Source organism: Siphateles boraxobius, unplaced genomic scaffold, assembly GCF_051911475.1.
Source record: "Siphateles boraxobius isolate OS27281-9 unplaced genomic scaffold, OSU_SipBor_1 7, whole genome shotgun sequence".
Taxonomy (NCBI): Eukaryota; Metazoa; Chordata; class Actinopteri; order Cypriniformes; family Leuciscidae; genus Siphateles; species Siphateles boraxobius.
This window is the reverse complement of record NW_027509197.1, coordinates 27,614,024-27,636,193: the sequence shown is the minus strand read 5'-3', so window position 1 is coordinate 27,636,193 and position 22,170 is coordinate 27,614,024. Positions and strand designations below refer to the sequence as shown.

Sequence of the window (22,170 nt, the reverse complement as noted above, 5' to 3'; positions counted from 1 at the left end):
ATTAGCTTTAGTACATGCTTAGTTACCACCACTTAAGGATTATGCATTAAACTTCTGTTTTTGGAAGAATAAATCCCTCTGAGGTACCTTTCGAGTGTTTGGTTTTAATGGCCATGGATGCTGACGATCAGGTGCTGTGATGATCTACTAGAATCTTTAAAGCCAAAGATTTTCCAGAATAGTTCATATAGATATTATTATCAGAATATCTAAAGATTAACACCCTCTCTCTCACTTTGTCCGACATACACTCCGGGATATGGGGTTAAAGTTTACTTTGGCATGCACAATACATTGTTCTTCGTGGCTGAGTCAGTTTTCCATTTTACCTCAACAGCTGTGTTTTCGCTACTGGATATCATGTGAAGGATTTGCAGTGACTAAAGCAAAACCACTCAAGTCATTTCAGTCAGAAATGAATACTTGTCACCTGGCCTCTTGCTACCCTTATAGCCAAATATGTGCTGCTCTACAGAAATGTTGTTTCATAACCAAAAACTACCTTATTGCACTAATTGTGAGAAAGCCATTTTACCTTTAAACCAATAAAGTTTTTGCTTCAGATGGTACAGATGTTTCAACACTGATACAACAATGCTGAGTTAACCACTTGATTAGCACATTCAAAACATTGCTGTTTTATTTTACAAATAAAGGTAAAAGTTAAACAGTCTGTGGATTTTCCTCATTTACTTTCATTTCACGAGTTCACACTTACATACAATTAGAGCGGGTAAAGTATAATGCGTATTTGGTTTGCTGTCCGGGGGGAGGGGAACATCATATCTTTCATTTTGATCCTGCTGCACCTTTGCATTATTGTTAACTCTTTTATTGAACATTGTGAATACTTGTCATATTAATGTTGTTGCCATTTTATAATGGCACACCACGAACGCCCTTTAGGCCTACCCATGGTAAAATCCCAAGCCTCTCTTGGCTTATTACTTCAGTATTTCAGACATTGTTTTCTCAGTCCAGTCTCAGGTATTTTTGCATTCTGATTCCATCCCAGCTATTAAAACTGACCGTTAGGTCATCCTTCTCTTTCAGACAGTAAAATGTTCATCATCCTTAATTTACCATTTGCGCTTGTAAGCTACATGTTATTTGGACCCTATTTTCAGCTTCCAAGATCCCAGGCCGCAGTATATCTGCCAGAGCCAGCACAGGCTGAGTAAAGGGATAGCCTATGCCTTCATGGATCATAAGATAGATATTTAAAAGAAACTGGCTCCCAATGAAGTCAACATGAGGACAAACACAAATACCTACAGCCATCTTTCCCCCATCTGTCTACATCTCTGTGTTTCCGCAAACTCTGAAATCAGTGAGAGGGATCAGTGATCCCTGAGGAGAGGATTGTACTCAGAGCTGTGGAATTAATGGCTTTGACACAGCATGCAACTCTCTCTCTCTTAACTAACTCCACATCTAAATAGTGCTTCCATGCTGCTTCTTTATATTTGCCCTGAGGATGTCAACTGTCAAGCATCAGGTCTGTTTTTGTGTTTCTAAGTGTTTGTGACAGTAGGCTATGTGTGATTTCATTTTCATTGCTGTTTGTTGCTGATAGTTTAGGGTTACATTTATTTCCAGTGGAATTTGCTTTTTTGTGCTATTCAATTCAATAACTACTCCAAAAAAATGTATCTGAGAAGTATATGGAAGCACTGGAGAAAGGTTTGGAGTTAAAGCATTTAGCCGGTAATGAGAAAGCTTTATTGAGAATTTGATTGAGAATTAAAAATGTGATTCTTCCAACATGATAGCAGCACTGAGCGTGAAGACATTTGAACTTGATTCTGTAATGGAGACAGATGGAGGGACAGGTCTAAATGTACAGAGAAAAGGAATCGCGAAGCAACCAGTCCCTGAAAAACCACCACCAAACAACCCAGAGGAAGGTAAATAAGTAGAGAATTGAGATATGTGAGGAATATGACAGTGGGATCCAAAAATAAGCAAATAAAAATGCATTATGTAACATATTTGCATTTTTATTATAATTAATATTATGGTGTATATAGCAGGCCTATTAAAAATATGTTTTGTGGCATAGGCGTTTGCTCAGATTGTGTGTGCACATAGGCTGTGCCTCTCTGTCAGTATTTGAAGAAGAACTGGGAACAGGTTGATCTGCTGGATAAAGCAAAAAATAAAAATAAACATGAACCTAACCATGGGGCATAAGCAAATTGTACAAAACATAGCCTACAAATTAGATCACACAAATTAATACGATTGCACTGACACATTTTACTGGCGCTCTTTTCAGAGGATCTGGAGGGCAAAAACATGCAGAAGGAGGCACTGAACAGGCGCAATGCCTGGGAGCCCAGTGTCTTCTACTCCCTTGGCAACGAGACCTTTTCCTTCACCGGGCAGGAGATCAGCATCCGAGAATCGCTCGACTCTTTTGGCGCCGTCATATGGCCAGGCGTAAGAACAGACATTATCGGGGGTTGTTTTTATTCCAAAATATTCCAAAATACTGCACATCTAAACACCGCTTTTAACCCTCAGGTAGAAACGTATAACACTTGTAATTTAGAAGCGGGGTTAACACCACATTTTTACCCTGGGGTTAAAAAACCCTGCAGAAACTTTTAACCCAGGATATTGAGGTGACAAACTTGTTCAGTGTGAATGAAATTCTCTCAAGACGTTCTAATCGGAACGGTTCACGTCCGACTCTTGGTGCTTTGAAGTCCTTTTGGGAAGTTCGTATTTACAAGTTGGGAAGTCGTATTTACGTATTTTTTTAACTCACATGCCCCCAACTCATAAAGACTGTGGCTTAAAGAAAAACGTCTCGGTTATTAACGTAACCTCAATTCCCTGAGATAAGGGAATGAGTATTGTGTAGCTATACGCTATGGGGAAAACTAATTTTCTCCGAAATACTGAAGCCTTTTATAAAATAATGCAGTGCTACTGCACAGCCATAACAGTGCTGAGGCTTACTCGCACTCCATTGGCTGGTCAGTGGGAACTGCACGAACGAATGGCAGAACGGCGTAATTGTGCGAACCAATCGGTGCAAAGTGCGCCGAACTGAGCACAGAGCCCGCCAGAAGAGGCGGAGCATCTGCCTTAAAAAGACGCTCGATTTGACCATGGATTCAGGTTTAATCGACTAAAGCGACGAATCCCCAAGTTGTGTGCGCCTTAGTACAGCCGTATACACAATACTCGTTCCCTTATCTCAGGGAACCAAGGTTACGAAAGTAACCGAGATGTTCCCTTTCCAACGGTCAGTCGTATTGCGTAGCTATACGCTATGGGGAACCAATCCAATCACACCGTGCTATGATAAGCGCAACGGCACGTACTGGACTCAAGTTGGACTCTAGCATAAGGGTGCAAAGCAAGAGCTTATGACATGTCATGATTATGGGCCAAGGGCCCTAATATAAGGGGCCGGGCTCACTGAGGCCGGCCTTACTCACACAGAAGGACCTGCACCTGCAGAGCAAGGATACCAAGTCATAAAGACGGACGGCCAAGGGCCTAATTAGCTACGAAGGGCAGGGCTTGCCAAGGCCGGCCTCAATCACACAGAAAGGACATGTGCCCGCAGTGCAGGGACTTCCAGGTTATAAAATCTGGCAAATGTGGACGGCGAGGACCAGCCGGTCACGCTACATATATCGCCAATAGAAACTCCACTGGACCATGCCCAGGAGGAGGCCATTGCAGGCCCATAGTAACGTATGCTAGGGCGATAGCGTCCACCAACCATCTGGACAATCTCTGCTTCGTGACCGGAAGCCCTTTGGTGCGGCCACCGAAGCTCACAAATAGCTGCTCCGACTGTCTGGACTGGGCGGAGCGCTCCACATACGTTCTCAGAGGCCGAATTGGGCAGAGTAGGTGTAACTGCTGCTCATCTTCCAATGCGGGAAGAGCAGAGAGTGTGATCACTTGGGCTTTGAACGGGGTCGAAAGCCCTTTGGGCACATAGCTGTGTCTTGGTTTGAGGATGACTTTAGAGTCAGCCAGGGCCAAACTCCAGACAGGAAGTGCTGACAGAGAGCTCTTGAAGGTCCCCCACATGCTTAACTGATGCTAAAGCTAGCAGTAGTGCAGTTTTGAGGGCCCAAAGGACCATAGATAGATCCCAAGAGGGCATCGTAGGAGGTCATGGAGGGTTGAGCCTTCTAGCTCCTCTCAGGAAGCGGACAATCATGTCGCTCCTACCCGACCGACTGGCCAGCCACTGGCGCATGAGAGGCTGCGATGGCTGCCACATAAACCTTGAGCGTGGATTGAGTATGGCCTGCATCCAGAAGTTCCTGGAGAAAAGAAAGTATCAGTGATACTTCACACGAGACGTGTGGTTCACATGGTTCCTGGCTGAGCACCAGTCAGAGAACAGAGACCACTTCAGAGTGTAGAGGCGTTTTGTAGACGGAGCTCTTTCCTCACTGATTGTGTTTAGGACACTCACCGGGAGGTCAGTAAACTCCCGTCGAGGGGCCATACATAGAGAGCCCACAGTTTGGGATGGTGGTGCCAAATCATCCTGTTCGCCTGGGAAAGGAGGTCTTTCCTCAGGGGTATCGGCCATGGGGCTACTGTGAGCAGCTGAATCAACTTGGGGAACCAAGGTTGGGTCCGCCTGAGAGGGGCCCCCAATAAGACTGAATGTCCACCCTCCCTGATCCTTTTTATGACCTGAGGTAGGAGCGAGACCAGAGAAAAAGCATAAAGGGGAAGGCTGGGCCAGTCGTGGGCCAGCGCATCCCTGCTCTTTGAGAAATATGTCGTGCAATGACAGTTGTCTTCGGAGGCGAAGAGGTCTAACTCCGCCCTTCCGAAAACACTCCAGATCATTTAAACCGTTTGGGGATGGAGGGTCCATTCCCCTGGGGACACTTTGTCTCGGGACAGCATATCTGCTCCCTGGTTCAGTCTGCCCGGCAGCCGGCACATGCTTTGATTTCAGCGAGCGCAGGTTGCCTTGTGCCCATAGGAGGAGACTCCTGGCCAGTTTGTACAGCCGTCTCGACCTGAGCCCGCCATACTGAAAGGTAATTTGATAAGCCTAGTTGGCTAAGGGTTTTATAGTGTCGAGTGCCGGCGCGCTGCACTCGACCGCTGTTATAGCAAACACAATAAAAAACAAAAAAAATCGGTTAAAGGCACTTTCCTCTTCCACACCACAAGAGGGTCGGCTCCCTTCTCTAATTATCTAGGCCGGGGTCCCAGACGCTTATGAGGAAGCGTTTAGTCTGACTTGAGCCCTGCCACTGCTCAGGCGCTGTGTGGGGCTGAGCAGCTGCAGGTGCTGGTTTTGTCTGCTGCTGAGCCGGCGTGGATTTATGGCAGCTCGAGGCTGCAGATCTGGAAAGCTTGTGCAGGAAGTGTCTCGCTGGCGGGAGAGCGTGCTGAATCAGGCTGGCCATTGGTTCGCTCGCTGTTCCGCTGCAGGCTCCTCTGGTCACAGCGAAGGTGGCGCAGGCTTCATAGTCCGTCAGTGAAGAACAAGAGATTCGTCGCTGAAGGAGATTTAATCTGATTCCATGGCAAAATCGAGCGTCTTTTATAGGCAGATGCCCCACCCCTTCTGGCGGGCTCTGCGCTCAGCTCGGCGGGCTTCACACTGATTGCTTCGCAAGTTACGCCGCTCTGCCATTGGTTTGTGCAGTTCCCACTGACCAGCCAATAGCGTGCGAGCCTCAGCACTGTTATGGCTGTGCAGTAGCACTGCGTTATTTTATAAAAGGCTTCAGTATTTCGGAGGAAAGGAGTTTTCCCCATAGCGTATAGCTACGCAATACGACTGACCGTTCGAAGGGGAACCAGAGCTTCCAACTTGTACTTACGACTTTGTGGAGGCGTCCACATGTGTTCAGCTCGTAAACACAATCTTTTCTCTGCATCTCTCCGAAACTGCACTGGTCATGTGGTACAGCAGTCACGTGGTACAAGTAGGATTTCTCGAACAATTCCCTTTAATTATAGTTTATAGAACGCACTTTTATGCTGCATTCGTAATTATCGTAATTGTGAGATAACAATCCGTAACATTCTCAAAGATGTTAACATCCTCAGATTTGAAATTATGCATTTCAATGGCAACAATTTCAAACGCCAAACGAATAGGCCTATGAAGTGGTCAGGAGGTACAGCGGTCACATGGAAGAAGTCAGAGCTCTTAGAAAATTCTGTGCTTATAAATTGCAATTATGAGTTCTATGAGTCAAGTCGGAATCTCGTAATTTACGATAATTCCTACATGGCAGGAGCACACCTTTAGAATGTTACAAGTATATGTTTATGCTGCCTTCACGTTCGTTTCCCACCGTCAATTCAAATGTACTATTACCCACTTCAGACATTGTAATTACAAGCTTCTTGCGTTGAATTGCTTTGTTGTCGAAAAGAATAGGAATCATGGAGGATATCAGGTTTATTCTTGCCTATTTGTTGGGGAAATCATATTAAACATTTTTTTTTTTTTTTTATCTACAACCTGTCAGTCAAATGAGATTGCCTTATGGACAAAATCATGTCTCACAATATATTTTTTGGTTTGAGAAGCCATTTCACTTGAATAGGCCTACACATCACAATTGGGAAGAAAATACAATTGCACCCTCCGTTTCATGCCGACTTTAACCCAGGGTTTAGAAATGTACCATGCAAAATGTTAACAAGATAACCCAGGTTTACCCAGGGTTGAGAATGACCCTGGGTTAACTGTTTCAAGTGTGAAAAGCCCTTATGAGTTTTGTGTGGCATAGGCGTTTGCTCAGATTGCATGTGTGTGTGCACATAGGCTGTGGCTCTCTGTCAGTATTTGGAGAAGAACCGGGAACAGGTTGATCTGCTGGATAAAGCAGTGCTGGAACTTGGTGCGGGAACAGGACTAGTGTCCATAGTGGCAAGTTTTCTGGGTAGGCCTACGTAAACTAGCCTACACTTTTTTTCACAATGCTGTAAAAGTTGAAAGGTCAAATTGATTTGACTTTAAATTACTTATTTGACAATTTATTCCCATGTACTAAAGTCTTTAAAAAACATTTTTGCATCAAGGTGCCTGGGTCACGGCCACAGATCTGCCCGATGTCTTGTCAAATCTGAACTTTAACCTTTCCCGCAACACACGGGGCCGCTGCAGGTACACACCTCAGGTGGCGGCTCTGACGTGGGGTCAGGATGTGAAACGAAACTTTCCCAGCTCTGTCTACCATTACAACTATGTGCTGTGTACAGACGTGGTTTATCATCACAACTTTCTGGAAGATCTACTGATCACCATGCAGTACTTCTGCAAGCCAGGAACCACTGTACTGTTGGCAAATAAGGTCAGGCTCTGTATGTTTTTCATTTAGCCATTCATTTTAGCTAACATGTTACATTTATAAGGCTATGAAGTAGTCTCTTTTATATGACCTGTTGGCTCTTGATATCTCATTTCCAACAGGTGAGATTCCAATCTGACCTGCGTTTCATTGAAAACTTCAAAAAAATGTTTAACGTTACATTGCTGGAAGAGATCCCACAAGAGGAAGTAAGGATCTACCAGGCCACTGCAAGGAAGTGAGCCCAAATGAGAGAAAACCAACAACATGATCGACATGAGAGATTATACATGAATTAAATGAGTCCACCAGCCCCAATATTGAATGGGAGGTGCTCCACCTGTTGGCCATCTGTAAACTCACAATAAATGACAGCTGAACGCTACAATTCCTGTCAATAATGCATCTCAAAAAAAGGGGATGAAAAAGTGGATACATGTATGATTTTATGTGTTAAGTAAAAATTATGGAAGCTTCTTTTCACTTGTTAATTTTTTTTTTTAATACTTGTAATTGTCGATTTGTCTCAAAGCAACCATTTCTCACAATTTTCTATTTCTTATTTTAACTGATATTTAAAAAGGAATCATGTGACACTGAAGGCTGGAGTAATGATGCTAAAAATTCAGCTTTGCCATCACAGGAATTAACTACATTTTAAAAATAATTTTACAGATCCTAAACTTTTCAACAGTAGTATAGCTTTCAAACAGACAAGCTCATGGAAGGGATCACTCAGAGAATAAGATTACTTGTTTAGAGCCTTTGCAAACAGCATAAAAAAATAAATGAGAAGTAAAGTCCGGACGGGGGTTTGACTCTGGATTGCACAGGGACCCTTCGTTCATACTTTGTCACATGACTAAAATGATCTTTTCCACTAATAGAGAGAAAAAGTAACTATATTATAAAAAAAAAAAACTCAAACCAATAAAACATGTCAGAGGAGAACATATTCAAGAAAAATAATTACTACAGAAAATTCCCTGACTCCAGATTTAACATTCCCTGATATTGTCACTATTTTTATGTGCTGTGGTGTGGCAAGTGAATGCTAAAAGTACAAATATTTAACAAAAAAGTACAAACACTCAAATAATATGAGGTCATATAAACGGCAATGAATTAGAAAATCTTATGCCATGTCAAATTCCTGAATGCAAATCTAGTCACACTAGGCACATATATAAAATAAAGTTTATTGAAATTAGTAGTATTACATTAGTGTCGCAAATAAACACAATGAGTTTGAATTCTTAAAACATTCTTTATATTTAAATTTGAAACTTATATTAGATTACAGAAAAGTTACTTTGAGGAGTCAGTATAAGGATTCCGTTTTTTAAGGAAATTTTCAAAGGGAAGTCCAGAGAAACCTATCTTTTTAATACACAACAATAATCGTACACGCTTCAAGGTATTACTGAGAAACGAATCTTGATATCATGTGGTTAAGAAACAAAGCATTTTTTATATTCCTATAACTGCTTTAAGGTACTGAAGTTTCTCCGGTGTCTCTAGGACAGTTTGGCCTATGAAGTTCAGAAACCAAAAGAAAACAAACAAAACACAAAAAGACTGACTTCTCAGAGTCCTCCAAAAAAGTAGCGCTCTGCAGAACGCTAAGGAGCCGAACACACACGGGAGGAGATTCTACAAAAAAAGCCTGCAAGAAATGATCAGGTCAGCATACGAAAAAGAGTTCACATCCAAAGACCTGCCCTCCATGGGGCAAAAAAATAGCAGCCGGCTTTGTAGGTTCTTCGCTTCATTAGTCTCCGAATCATCAGAATGCGAATCAAGCCAGCACATTCAAAAACAAAAAAAAAGATAATTCAAAAACAGAAGAGAACTACTTCACACAGAGATCCACACAACATTTTTCAACAGCACGCAAGGCTGTACGCAAGAGGGGTTTTCTTCAGGAGGGAAGGTCACGCAGAACAGAGCGGATAACATCCAGTAGGAGCGCTGCAACAGGGAATAAAGTGACACCTCTAAACTTCAGCAAAGTCCTTCAGCTGAAAACTATCATTCCCAGCAGGCAAAACATACGGCCTAGGATGATTTGCTTGTCCTGAGCTCAGAAAGACGAGGATGAAAACAACTCATTCCATTAAAGCCCGTGTTCTTCAATGCCCCTCTCAGACAGAGAGTGAAGGAAATGGTGAGTTGCAGAAGAGTAAAAAGAACGGTGTGGTTGATCAATCCTCGGATATGGCAGCTGGAAGAACTTGTGCATGATGGACAGGTAGAATGAGGGCTGGGCTTAGTCCTCGTCATCGTTTTCGTCAAATTCGTCATCGTCCTCATCATCCTCGCCCATGTAAGAGACGGGGGTCTCTACCCGAGAGCCGCTGTAGTGGGAGTCGTTAGAACTCGAGGCCATCGTGCCGTCTGCCCCACCGTCACTGTCAGAAAAACGGATGAAAGAGAAACATGATGAAAAACTCTTTTAAAAAGGATAGTCCACCAAAATGAATTATTTAAATCTCCCTTGTGTCGATACAAACTGGTATGACTGACTTATACACAAAAGAGAAATTTAGGTGAATGTTGATGCTCTTATCCATATATTGAAAGTGAACAGGGATAGACGAACTCCAAAAATAGAAAAAAACACATGAGTCCATAGTAGAGCATGCTTGCTATATTCAAAGTCTTTTGATAGCTTTGTGGCCAAAATTGAAGCCATTATTGACTTAATCTATTCCACGCAACATCTATTCCCCACACAAAGTTATCAGATGGCAATCATATAGAAGAATAAAGTGCATATTAACTATTATGGATTACTTTAATGTACCCTAAAATTTTTGGAGCTTCAAAGTGTCCGCCTCAGTTCACTTTTGTATGAAAGAAAAAGAAAAAAAGAAAAAAAGCATGTTTGGGTGAACTACTTGAAAATTAAATTCCTGATCAGTGAACTTCAGACTGTAAGATTTCCCCTCACTGTCAATTAACCAGACAATCAAAAGTAATACCAGAACTATATTTATCCTCATCATCATCATCATCTCAAGTAGAAAACATCAATTTAATTCAACTCAACTTGCTTTGAAGAATTTTCAAAGCATCCCAGGTTATGGCCAAAGGTTAAATAGTGCACAGTGGTCACTATATTGTACAGGTACACTACCGTTCAAAGGCTTGGGGTTAGTAAGATTTTTAAATGTTTTTTTAAAAGTCTCTTAATCTTAAAAAAAAACAATAAAAAGACCAATATTGTGAAATATTACCAAGTTTAAAATAACTGCTTTATATTTTTTATACATTTAAAATATATATATATATTAATGGCAAAGATGAATTTTCAGCAGCCATTACTGTAGTCTTTAATGCCAGATGATCCTGCAGAATTCTAATATGCTTATTTAGTGTTCAGGAAACATTTCTTATAAATCAGTTTTTTTTTCTCCAAGATTCTTTGATGAATAAGTTCAAAAGAATAGCATTCATTTGAAATAGATCATCTACTTATAAAAAATGTATTGCATCACTGCTGAATCAACATTAAATCCTATTTTTTTATACAAATCTTAGCGAGCCCAAAGTTTTGAATGGTAGTGAATTACTGGAAACTATCAGTGTGTAACCTGATTCAATAACTACTCTTGCTTCCAACTTCCATCCATTTTATTAATGAACAACTGAAAGGTGCACAACAAAAACTCACCTCCCAACATGAAAGCGGCCTCCGTTAGCAGACGAAGCCCCTGTCATGTAGACATTACTGATAGGCCCCTGTGCCATTTCTGCATGCAAAAAAGTAACCATTAAATTAAACATTTGATCTTTTGATCACATATACTTCGATGTGGTGGCCAACTAGCACTAACCTGTGACGTAGGGCTCCAGTGCTTTGGGCACCAAGCTCCTGGCAGTCTTCAGGTCCTCAGCAGAGCACTTACCCACCTCGAGACCACAAGCCATGCCCATGCGCTTCAAAACCTCAATGTCATCGTGAATCTCGAACATGCTATCAAAGTTGAAGAGGTACTCAAACCTAACCACAAATGGAAGTAATGAGAAAAGGTGTTTGAAGTGAGGATCTTTGATATGCCAGACATCCCAGCAACAGCCTAAAAGTTTGGCTTTTGAGATCATACTTGTCATTGGAGATGCTGCAGTCAATGACTGTTTTCTTGCTGGTGTTGACGATGATAAATGGCAGGTGAATGACCGAGTTGGCAGGTGGGGGTCTTTTCGTCTGTTGTTCTCTCTGGCGGTTCCGCTGTACAAGGTTCTTGAAGGCAATTTGCTGCAATTGAAACAATATATTCAATATATTTCATTTAAAATTTTCAAAATAATTCTTATAAAACAAAAGAGCAACTTCTAACCTGTAAAATAAGTTCTTGTAGTTGCGACTGTTTTTGTTTGATTCTCTCCAAACGTCTTTGCCTCTCCACCTTAAAAAACACAATCAGTTTAAACTCCACTTCAAATGTGGACTACTGTATCAAAAAAGTTAATCAAAGTTGTCCTAAGACAAGAACAGGTATTGTTCAAAATTCGTGTATAACTCTGATGAAAGGTTTTGATCCACTTCAAGTGTTGACTACTGTAGTTGCCCAACTAAATTTCTAATAGGAAATCTCAAAAATGTTAGTGAAATAAAAGGACCAGTGCGCCAACCTCCAGGTTCTGGCACTCCTGAGCAGAGTTTGTGGGCAGGCCAATCCATTTGATCTCTTTTTTCTCTTTGGAGATGATGTTCATGGCCATCAGCACATTGAGCGCATCGTACACACGCCGTCGAATGTTCTTCTGGTCATACACATGCTGAGAAGAAACAAACACAGAAAGTGAAGCACTATTCATTATGGGATGTATGTGAAAAAGCAACTCTTTGATCGGTTTAAAAAGCTGCACTTCTTCTGCACTCAACAAAGCTGTGGATCAATGTCTGGCCACAGGAAGAGGCTTACCGCATCATTAGGGGAGATATGATTATCACCAGAGCTGAACTCAGCCACAAGCTCATCGGCAACCTCATTGTAGGTTGTGACACCCTTCCGCTGGACCTTCTCACAAACCTTCATGGAGAAATGTCTGAGGCCTTTCCCATTCTTCTCCCCCTTCTTACCCCTCTTCCTGAAGAAAAGCCAGACAAAAACCAAATTATTGCATGATATTTAACATCATGATTTTTTTTTTTTTTTATGGTTTGCTGCTGCTTTGTAGGAATTTCCATTTTAAAAAAGTTCTGTGGGGGCCAATGGTACTCCTAGGAAGAAAACAAAATTGGTGTCCACCAAAGCAAATATTTTTCTCTCTATGATTTTAAATATGAGGCAAAGTTAAAATATTTAGATTATAGCCAAATAATAATTTTTATATTATTGATTAATCCCATGAAAACAAACTGTAAAAACGGTTATAATTTTATATTATTATAATAATACTAATTTGAAGTTAATTTGATCAACTTGTTTATTTTAACGGTAGTTGCATTTTTTTCTTTCATAGTGCTTTGAGTGTAAGAAAAGCACCTTACAAGTAAAATGTATTATTATAATTAACTGCAATTATGTAATAAACTTGTAATAAACTGCAATGTGGATTGTAATCAACTTTGTACATGTGGATTGTTTTTTTTTTATAGGCGACCACCGCAGAACATTTTAACCCTTTTTAAGACAAATCCAAAGCAATCAAGAGGAGTGTTTCCAGTGTCAGGCCAAAAGCGAGTGTGCTAGTGCGTGTCAGGGCCAGTCGCATTTCACTGTGACTTTCGGGGCTTGATTGAGCCTCATATCAGGGCTTGCCCGGAGCCAACGGCCAGGGGTTTTTGGCCCACCGAATACCTTGGCCCAAAGTGGTGTTTGAGGAGTGGACATAAACAAAGGTGGAGGAGATACTCAACACCTCTGCTCATTTCCCATGTTTTTATACCAGGCTACCAGCTAACTTTAACATTTAAAATATTTTAAACAAATTTCAGCTGTCACGATTATGAAATTTGGCTGACGATTAATTGTCTAAAAAATAATTGCGATTATGCCGACAATTAAGCCAGTTTAAGGGCTTTGACGATTAATTGTCAGTTTTAGGGCTTTGACGATAATGCCGATTAATTGTCTGTTTTAGGCCTTTGTCATCATTTTTTTTGTGTGCTTCATTCATTAAATAATTGTGATGAATTTAATGCTTTGTAAGTTATCATTTTGCAGTGTAAGATTCCAGTTAACACTAGTGGTCGACCAATATATCACCAAGGGCGATATATCGGCCGATATTTGGCATTTTATAAAATATCGGCTTTGGCCAATACGTTTTTCTGATTGTTTGAAATAACTTCCTATGAGGCCGAAATATATTTATATGCGATGCTAAAGGCTACTTATGCTAACCATTGCGATAATAAATACACGTTCATAAAAAATTGCTTTATTGCAAACGATTCGTCAAATATCGATGCTGAAATCTTAAGTCTTTAACTAAAGACCAAACGTTTATTTCTGTCACGCTCATTTTGCAATCTAGCTAGTTTTCAGTCAGTCGGTGAAACGATGGGGTTGTGTGACGTCGTTCTATGTAGGTGTGTTAAGGGTGGGTCTTAGAGTAGCGCTGCAGGGCTACTGGCACGACGGTGGAAACGCAACTTGATTTGGGCCTCTGTGCTTAAGATCCGAGGGTATTGGCCACTCCTAGAATGTTGTTAGCCCTGGCTCGCACTGGCCCCACAGAGGAAAAGCAGCCAACGACAGAAAAGCACCTGGTACCACAAAATCTATTCCAGAAAGAGAAATGTAATTACGTTATAAAGTAGTATGCTGACTTACCCCGAGGACCACGGAGAGGCTTCGGACGGTTGACTCTGGGTGATAAACTGAGAGCTGGGTGTGTGTGGGCTGTTCATTAGGATCACATTTGAGCCACTGGGCCTCTGAGGTGTGCTGATGAGCTGTGATAGAGAGACGATCAGGTTACAAGATAATACGGCAAACAAAATAAAAAAAAAGTAAATGATGCTGTATACTGAAGTATGATATTAAACAAACCTTTACAATCATGAAATCTAAACTAAAAAAGTTATTAACACTGATGTTAAGGTAGGTAAACATTTATTCAGCTAGGACAAATGCAATTTATTTATTTTTTTAATGCTGGTTACACAAATGACACGGTTCCTATTCTCACTGACATATGGCAAGGAATTTACAGCATAGCAGCTGTGAATATGCAGGTGGCTAAACAGCAAGTGTCAGTAAAAGGAGCCAACAATTCCCCTTTTCTAAATGAGTTTAATACATTTTTTAGTTATGGAAAGCCGTTTCAGTCTCTGACATGGAAGACATCTGACAAACCCTGATTATATATAAATAAAAAAAGTCTCTTCTGCTCACCGAGGCTGCATTTATTTGATTAAAAATACAAATCAAACCCAGTAAAATTGTGAAATATTTCAATGTAAAACAGCTGTTTTCTATGTGAATATATAGTAAAGTGTAATTTATTGAGAAATGTTTCTTGAGCATCATCAAATCATCATATTAGAATGATTTCTGAAGGATCATGTGATAGGACAGGAGTAATGATGCTGAAAATTCAGCTTTAATCACAGGAATAGATTACACTTTACTGAATATTCACATAGAAAACAGCTGTTTTACATTGAAATAATATTTCACAATATTACTGGGTTTGTTTTGTATTTTCAATCAAATTAATGCAGCCTTGGTGAGCAGAAGAGCTTTTAAAAACATTAAAAATCTTACCGACCCCAAACTTTTGAACGGCAGTGTATATGGTTAAATTAAAATGGATGGAATATTAAATCAGTAATGTTCTGCTCAATTGCCATGCATGATGATTAAAGCCTGTCAAACAGCAACATTATAGTTGTAAAAGGGCTATTCTGCAAAAGAAAAAGTTGTAGTGAAAAATATATACTGCTATATACTAGCACATAATTTTAAGAACCTTAAATATACACAACCATTCAAAAGTTTGAGGTCAGGTTGTTGTTTTTTTGTTGAAAGAATTTAACACTGTTATTCTGCAAGGACATGTTAAATTGATATGCGTCACTAAAGACAGTTTATTTGAACTAAAAAGAAAAAATTATATATATATATATATATATATATATATATATATATATATATATATATATATATATATATATATATATATATATATATATATATAGTTATATATATATATATATTTATATATATATATATATATATATATAACCCCCCTCCCCCTCATGCCATTCTGAACTGCATAAGATATAGAAGATATTTTAATGAAATCTAAGAGATGTCTGTACCTCCATTGACAGTCCACGATACTAACACTTTGACGCTTCAAAAAGTTAAAAAAAGAGATCGTAAAACTAATCCATATGAATCAAACTGTTTAGTCCAAATTTTCTGAAGAGATTTGATTGCTTTATATGATGAACAGATAGAATTTAGGCTTTATTTACATATAAACTTTGAACAACGAATATAAACCGAACCTGTTTGACGCAAGAACAAACCTCATTGGTTCTTGCGGAAGCTCAAACGTGCTGTGTAAAACTAGAGACTGAACCTCATTGGTTCTCCCACGTCAAGCAAACATGCTTGAGCTTCTGTTTACCATAACTGATGTGTGCGTTGATGAATGTTTATATTTGTGAATAAAAGCTTAAATTAAACCTGTTCATCATGTAAAGTTATCGGGATTCTTCAGAAAATTTGGACTAAACCACTTAATTCATACGGATTAATTTTACAAATCTCTTTATGAACTTTTTGAAGCGTCAAGGTATTTGGGACAGAAAGCTCTCAGATTTCATCAAAAATATCTTTGTGTTCCGAAGATTAATGAAAGTCTTACGGGTTCGGAACGACATGAGGGTGAGTAATGACAAAATTTTAATTTTGGGTGAACTATCCCTTTAAGAAGCACAGATGTTTTCAACACTGCCTGATAATAATAAGAAAAAAAAATTCTTGAGCATCAAATCAGCATTTTAGAATGATTTCTGAAGGATCACGTGACACTGAAGACTGTAATGGCTGCTGAAAATTCAGCATTGCCATGACAGGAATAAATTACATTTAAAATATATTACATTAGAAAAAAATTTATAAAATGTATTTAAAAATGTTTTTAAATGTATTTTTTATCAAATAAATGCAACTTTGGTTTTCATAAGAGACATATTTCAGAATCATAAAAAAAATCTTAATGATACCAAACTTTTGAACAATAGTGTATAGTGTATAGACACAGTCTGTCAGTTCAAAGCTAGATTAAAAACACATCTGTTTGACCTAGCATTCACATAACACTCTATAGACTTCTATAATTCAATATTAGGCTGCTTAGATTAGGTCACTGGGAACTGGGAACACTTCCCTCAAATCCTGATGTACTCGTTACATCATAAGAAGAATGGCATCTACGCTAATTTTAGTGTCTTTGTTTATCCCGAGGTTTTCCCGCAGCCTGCCGGATCCAGGCCGTTTCCAGATCTGACGAAGGACTTTCGCCTGGACCTGATGACAATGCAGTGCTGAAGTGCCAACTAGCCTCTCCCTATGGAGGATCCCTATACCACTCTACAGATAAAGCGTTGTGGAATTTTTCGGTTCGCGTACCTACCCAAAGTGATAAGATAAAATAAAAATTCTGCATCAAAATTTATAGACAAGTAGTTTGTTTAGGCATGGTTTGTAAGGAATTACAAACCTGCGCACATATATTCAAACGCACATAACTATAGAATCAATTCTTAATGCGCATGTGAACGCCATCAGCGTCTATCACAGGTTCACGTTTAAAGTCTGTTTAGAGAGAACGGTGTCATCTTAGCGGCGCCTAATTTAATAACAAATGATCATTTAGACGGAAGTGAATCAATCAAAACTAACTTTAGCTGGAAAAAACATTTTTCAAGAGCCACTATAAAACCAAACCAATCTCTGTTACCTTAAATTATATCTTTATCTCTGTAAAGCTGCTTTGAAACAATCTACATTGTTAAAAGCGCTATATAAATGAGGATGACTTGACTTGCTATTTTTTGGGGTGAGACCTGTGAAAATAGTGAAAGGGCAAACAAAAACGCATTACATGATATTAAATCAACTATTTTTGAGCCCTGCACTTGGGATTACTACAGTAACTGATAAACTAGACAATGTCCACAATGCCTGAACAAACATCCAATTAGAGCATTGGCAAAATAATGTGATGTGATGCGAATAAGGCGCCATTTTTACTTCCTATTCGGCCTAAGCTTTTCTGGCTCAGTACGTCTACCTTGGGTTGTTTCACCATGGTGTAAATGCAGATATCAGATATGGGTCACTTTTAAAAGAAGATGTAAGATGATGGTAATAAAAAAAGAAAGAAAAAAAAAGGATATAGTCAACAAATCTGAATTGGGCATCAAGAACTGCAGTGTGAATGCCACCTATATGATCAAGCATATCTGTTTTAGGCGACCAAACTCCATTTAAATCTTACCATATGTGGTGCGATGTTTACGTTGGAAGGGCCCAGTGTTTTTGGCAAAAGCTGTTTTCCAACAGTCAATGACTGTGGATGCACCGTTACTAAAGACAGCACACCTGGAAGGGTAGTATTCACAGAAGACATCTTAATGCAGTGCTATATAAGGTCAAGCAGGTGTCTGGGTGTTTGTAAAGCATTACTGTAAGGTCAAAATTCAGCTGCTGATGCAGTGCACTATTATCTTGAGAAACTTCTAATGTTCCTCTTACCTTTGCCAGGGCTTAAGTTCTGATCAATGAAAACCTTCAGCTCCCCATTGGCCTCAATCAGACCAGCCTGTGGAGAAGATGACCATTCAAACTCATTGACTCACACTATTTTCAGTCGATCAGATCTAATAGAGCTAGAGAATACTCACATCTTTGGCCATGATCCCTGGGGCTTAGGAAATAGATGCTTGGTCTAGCTGAAAAACCTGAGCCAAATTTCCACAACAAAACGACTCTGCAACATAATTGAAAACTGGTTAAGCAAAAGAGCCAAGGACAATTGAAGACTGCAACCAAGGACACAACACAAATCTTTGTTAGAGAAAGTGACTTATGAGGAAAGTTTTCATTCGCAACATCCACCAGAAAGATGCAAAGATCAATGGGATTTCAAACAAGTACATCTCACAGTTTTAGGTGGTTCCTTGATCTATGAACAGAAGTGGCTGGTCTTTACAGTAGGCCTCATGTTTGTCTTCATGCCTAAACCCCCTGCGAACAGGCATTCATCCAAAATTCTAAATTTTCACAATAAATAACTCAACGAAAATGTGACATTTACACCCTGCTTGTTTGAAAACCACCATTGGGTCATAAGGATGTTTTATTGGATGATTATTATCAGAAAAATATTACTAAACATAAAAAGCTGTATGCTTTGGATTGAAATGAGGCATTTATATTGTGCTTTCTATTGGTACTACTGTACATCCAAAGCGCTTTACAATTATATCAGGGGGTCCTCATCTCTTACTATTTTTGTTTGGAACATCAAACTGCCCATTATGTCTAAACCTCAAGATTGTCAATATTGATTACTTGTAAAAAATAAAAAACAGCAACAACACACTTGCAATCTTGCTGTAGTAGTGAATATCATCTGCTATTCTGATCGTATGCTAATATTCCACACAACAGCACTCTTGCTAGGGTGAATGAGAAATGGACTGACACTCTGTCACAGGTAAAGTGGACTAAAATAAGACTTGAGCCCACTTTCAAGCACACGCACAGTGTGAATGCAAAGACAGTTGGATTCTTTGACGCGCAATTCACTAAAAAGGCTTTAAGTTTGCTTATTTAAAATGCGGTCTAGGTAGGAAGTTCACTAGGTTTTGAGACACAACCATAAGTGATGAAAACGAGGCCCGCCGATTTGCTTCCAAAGCACTCATGCAGCTTATATTAGCAGACAAAGACCTCGACGAATCTTTCCATCGCTTTAACATCAAAACTTCAAGACGTCCACTCAAAAACTGCATGCAATCTATTTTAAAACCATCCATATGCAACAGTTCCTGTCGTTTTGAGTAACTTTTTAGCAAAAGCAAATGGGCCCTAAAATACAGAAAATATTCATGGTCAATGTCCTAAGTTATAAAAAGCATGTAAACACAAAGCAGAACGATTGTCCGTTTTATTCGGTTATATTTTCCGCTCTAAACATAATGCACATTCGTAGCAGTATGTACTATAATAAAGCGTGTTAGCCCAGTTAGCTAGCTGCCTTTCAAACACGTTTTGAAATGAAACCCAGTTCTAAATGTGATCAAAACGTACCCCACCTGTTTAAATGCGATCAGGTCGGATATAGTGCATTTGCTCGTACCGTTTTGCGAACGGATCGTACTTAAATGGCCATCTGGAAATGAAGTGTGTAAACTTTCCTCTTAACTTACAGTCCTGAAAGCCCTTTGCCTTCTTAGGTGCTGTTTTTGTTGGCATAGCCAGTTAGCAAGAGGACAGAGGAAGAGGAGGTCTGAACCCCATCCCTCAAACAGGAAACAAAGATAAATCAAATAATACGAAAAATAAGATCTCATGAGAAATGCATGATCATGCTTTTATAAAGAGCTTGTATTTGGGATATGTTTGATTGTAAGACCACTGCACATTCATAAAACCCAAAATGGATGCGGATGTTAGATAGATGCATGCACAAAAAAGACGCATGGCAACTGTGAAATCATCATGCATGCTTTCAAAAAGGAAATAAATGATCTAAATGTTATATAAAGAGTTTCTGCAGTTTATCTTAAGGACCGTATTATATAAAAAAAGATCTCTTTAAATGTGGCAACTCAGTCATAACACTATACTGCTGGAGGGTGACAGAATTCATTGGTTCACCACAGCATGAGCTTAGACTACTGAAAACCCTTCAAAAATGGAAAATAATCTATCAAAATGGGGCACAATTGTTTACCAAGTCATCAAAACTAATTTAACAAGCAGGGTGGTTTTGGTTTAATGCCTGGCAGCCATTTTACATGGAAGCTAAAGCAAAGCCAACATGCAGTGATGCTTTAATAGCTTGCTAGCTGATGTGACAGGTCCTTTATGATGACCTAAACTACCTATAATCTGGTTCTCTCACACCCCTCACGGTTATGCACATTTAATAATACCCTAACTGTTCCATTTCGCGAAAGTATTTGAAAAACGCTTTAGAGCGAACATAAGATAAAGAGGTTAAGCTAGCGACCAGACGAGCTAGTAAGCTAACTTCCACTCAAATCGAGGTCATCTTCGCTTCTTTAATATAATCAACTTAGGATCTGCATACTATTGTTTACTAACGTTACATGCCCAGTGTTGTACACCAGTGCTTTTTCGTGCAATAGCCAACCATCACTGAAGATCAGTGCGGATTTCCTATTGCATGGTACTGACAGAAGCACTTGACATGGGTTAGCTTGATGGCTAACACAAGCCATTTAAGACAGACCGTTTCGGTCTTTCACATAAATCATAATTAATCCGGACCGACGGTCAACAGACTGAAGATCATGGATTCCATTATGTATAATAACATAACGTTAGAGATACACGCTGAGGTTACAGACCGGTTTGGCTGCCAGACGCAATTATTGCATGCCAAATTATCTTATCATTTTCAAACGCAGATAAATGACAGCTCCTTTATGCAATAAAGAATTATTGATACAGAAAATATCGGTCCAAGCTGTTTACGTGGACTCAAACCCCCCTCTGGTTTCACTTACGGTCGGTTGCATCCGCCTTCAACTGTCTAGAGCTGAATGAATAGGAGCGAACACAGTAGAAATTGCTCCCTCTCTGGGTCTGTAAAACTGAGCTTGGCGGTGTCTACGCCACGGGAAATCTGATTGGGCAGTAATGCGCGTGACGTTGGAGAAGCGTGGTACGGAAGGCTCGCCCACATGGAATTCTGATTGGGCGAAGCTCTACAGTACCCGAGTTAGAAATTTCTTATTGGTTCATTTCACTGGACCCCAACCACTACGTCTGAAGGCGGAGCTTAAGCGGGAATACATGTAAATATTAAAAAGAAATTCACGAATAAAAAGGTTTATGCATATAAAGTATCTTATAAATTTTGCTCAAAACAGTCAGACTCTGATAATAGCTGTTATCAGTATTTCCCACTTTCTAACCATAAATTACATAAATGCTATCCTAAATATTTTATCATCATTAGGTAGAGGTTTTAAAGCACAAACCCTTAAATTGTAGCCCTCAAGTTAAGTTTATTTATCAAAAGTTTTATTAAATTTAAAGTATAAGTACCCAGCCAAAAACAAAGTAAAAAGTAGGCTGATATAAAAGTAAAACGGATCCACATTTATTTGTATTTAAGTATCTAAAAGTAAAAGTAAACAATTTACTTAACTTTCTAAATAGACTTTTAACCAGAGACAGAGATGTGTTCTCATGTTAGTATTTTGATACAAATCCCCAGTTAACTCAATACAAAAAAAATCCATTGGCTGTTAAAATAAAAGGAAAGTTAAACTTATGTGAGCTTGATTGATTGGCTTGTTAGTCACATTATAGGATAAAGTAGAAGTAATACCACTTTTAATTTTTAAATCATTAAGTCCTGAAGTCATATGACATGTATTATGTCTGTAATGGAGTAAGAAAAAAGTATTACTTTGTACTTGTGAGTGATATTAAGTAAAAGTACAAGCATTAAGTTTAACAGAACTCTAGTAAAGTAAATTCTGCAAAATATTATAATTTGAAGTACTTCAATATTTTACACCACTTTAATTAGGTCTTTTCTAAAATCTGTATAATGGAGGCAATTGGTGTTATTTAAACAGATGTCAATATTTTGAAAGTTAAATCAGCGGTATGACTGT

General features: G+C 39.3%; 2 protein-coding genes across 8 annotated transcripts; one reads left to right on the top strand and one right to left on the bottom strand.

Annotated features, from left to right (window-relative positions):
* The first annotated feature begins 1,332 nt into the window (after positions 1 to 1,332).
* On the top strand, positions 1,333 to 7,588 carry mettl21cb (methyltransferase 21C, AARS1 lysine b). 3 transcript variants are annotated; one of them, XM_077217147.1, is made up of 6 exons: positions 1,333 to 1,498; positions 1,821 to 1,907; positions 2,279 to 2,442; positions 6,788 to 6,905; positions 7,045 to 7,316; positions 7,436 to 7,588. In XM_077217147.1, exons 1-6 carry the CDS (start codon positions 1,450 to 1,452, stop codon positions 7,553 to 7,555), a joined length of 810 nt encoding a protein of 269 aa, XP_077073262.1. In that variant the 5' UTR covers positions 1,333 to 1,449; the 3' UTR covers positions 7,556 to 7,588. The 3 variants fall into 3 exon arrangements, with proteins under 3 accessions (XP_077073262.1, XP_077073260.1, XP_077073259.1); XM_077217145.1 differs by having other exon boundaries at positions 1,334 to 1,498; positions 1,776 to 1,907; XM_077217144.1 differs by having other exon boundaries at positions 1,334 to 1,498; positions 1,773 to 1,907.
* Positions 7,589 to 8,498: 910 nt separating this feature from the next.
* tfdp1a (transcription factor Dp-1, a) lies at positions 8,499 to 21,146 on the bottom strand. 5 transcript variants are annotated; one of them, XM_077217139.1, is made up of 12 exons: positions 21,049 to 21,146; positions 18,193 to 18,278; positions 18,044 to 18,110; positions 17,787 to 17,890; positions 14,102 to 14,223; positions 12,245 to 12,410; positions 11,952 to 12,098; positions 11,657 to 11,725; positions 11,423 to 11,574; positions 11,153 to 11,319; positions 10,990 to 11,068; positions 8,499 to 9,724 (listed from the first exon to the last, which is right to left on the bottom strand). In XM_077217139.1, the coding sequence occupies exons 2-12, from the start codon at positions 18,202 to 18,204 to the stop codon at positions 9,583 to 9,585; spliced, it is 1,227 nt and encodes a 408-aa protein (XP_077073254.1). In that variant the 5' UTR covers positions 18,205 to 18,278; positions 21,049 to 21,146; the 3' UTR covers positions 8,499 to 9,582. The 5 variants fall into 5 exon arrangements, with proteins under 5 accessions (XP_077073254.1, XP_077073258.1, XP_077073256.1 ...); XM_077217143.1 differs by lacking the exon at positions 21,049 to 21,146 and adding an exon at positions 18,453 to 21,036; XM_077217141.1 differs by lacking the exon at positions 21,049 to 21,146 and adding an exon at positions 19,723 to 19,785.
* Between the last annotated feature and the right edge of the window lie 1,024 nt (positions 21,147 to 22,170).

Bases quoted from the DNA above. Each gene is read 5' to 3' on its own strand.
- mettl21cb (XM_077217144.1), top strand. From the start codon at position 1,450: ATGCTGCTTCTTTATATTTGCCCTGAGGATGTCAACTGTCAAGCATCA. The intron at 1,499-1,772 runs GTCTGTTTTTGT...CCAACATGATAG, and splicing joins TGTCAACTGTCAAGCATCAG to CAGCACTGAGCGTGAAGACA. The intron at 6,906-7,044 runs GTAGGCCTACGT...TTTTGCATCAAG, and splicing joins CATAGTGGCAAGTTTTCTGG to GTGCCTGGGTCACGGCCACA.
- tfdp1a (XM_077217139.1), bottom strand. The intron at 11,726-11,951 runs GTTGGCGCACTG...GTGTTTTTTAAG, and splicing joins AGGAGTGCCAGAACCTGGAG to GTGGAGAGGCAAAGACGTTT. The intron at 9,725-10,989 runs GTGAGTTTTTGT...TTTTTCTGACAG, and splicing joins GGCCGCTTTCATGTTGGGAG to TGACGGTGGGGCAGACGGCA.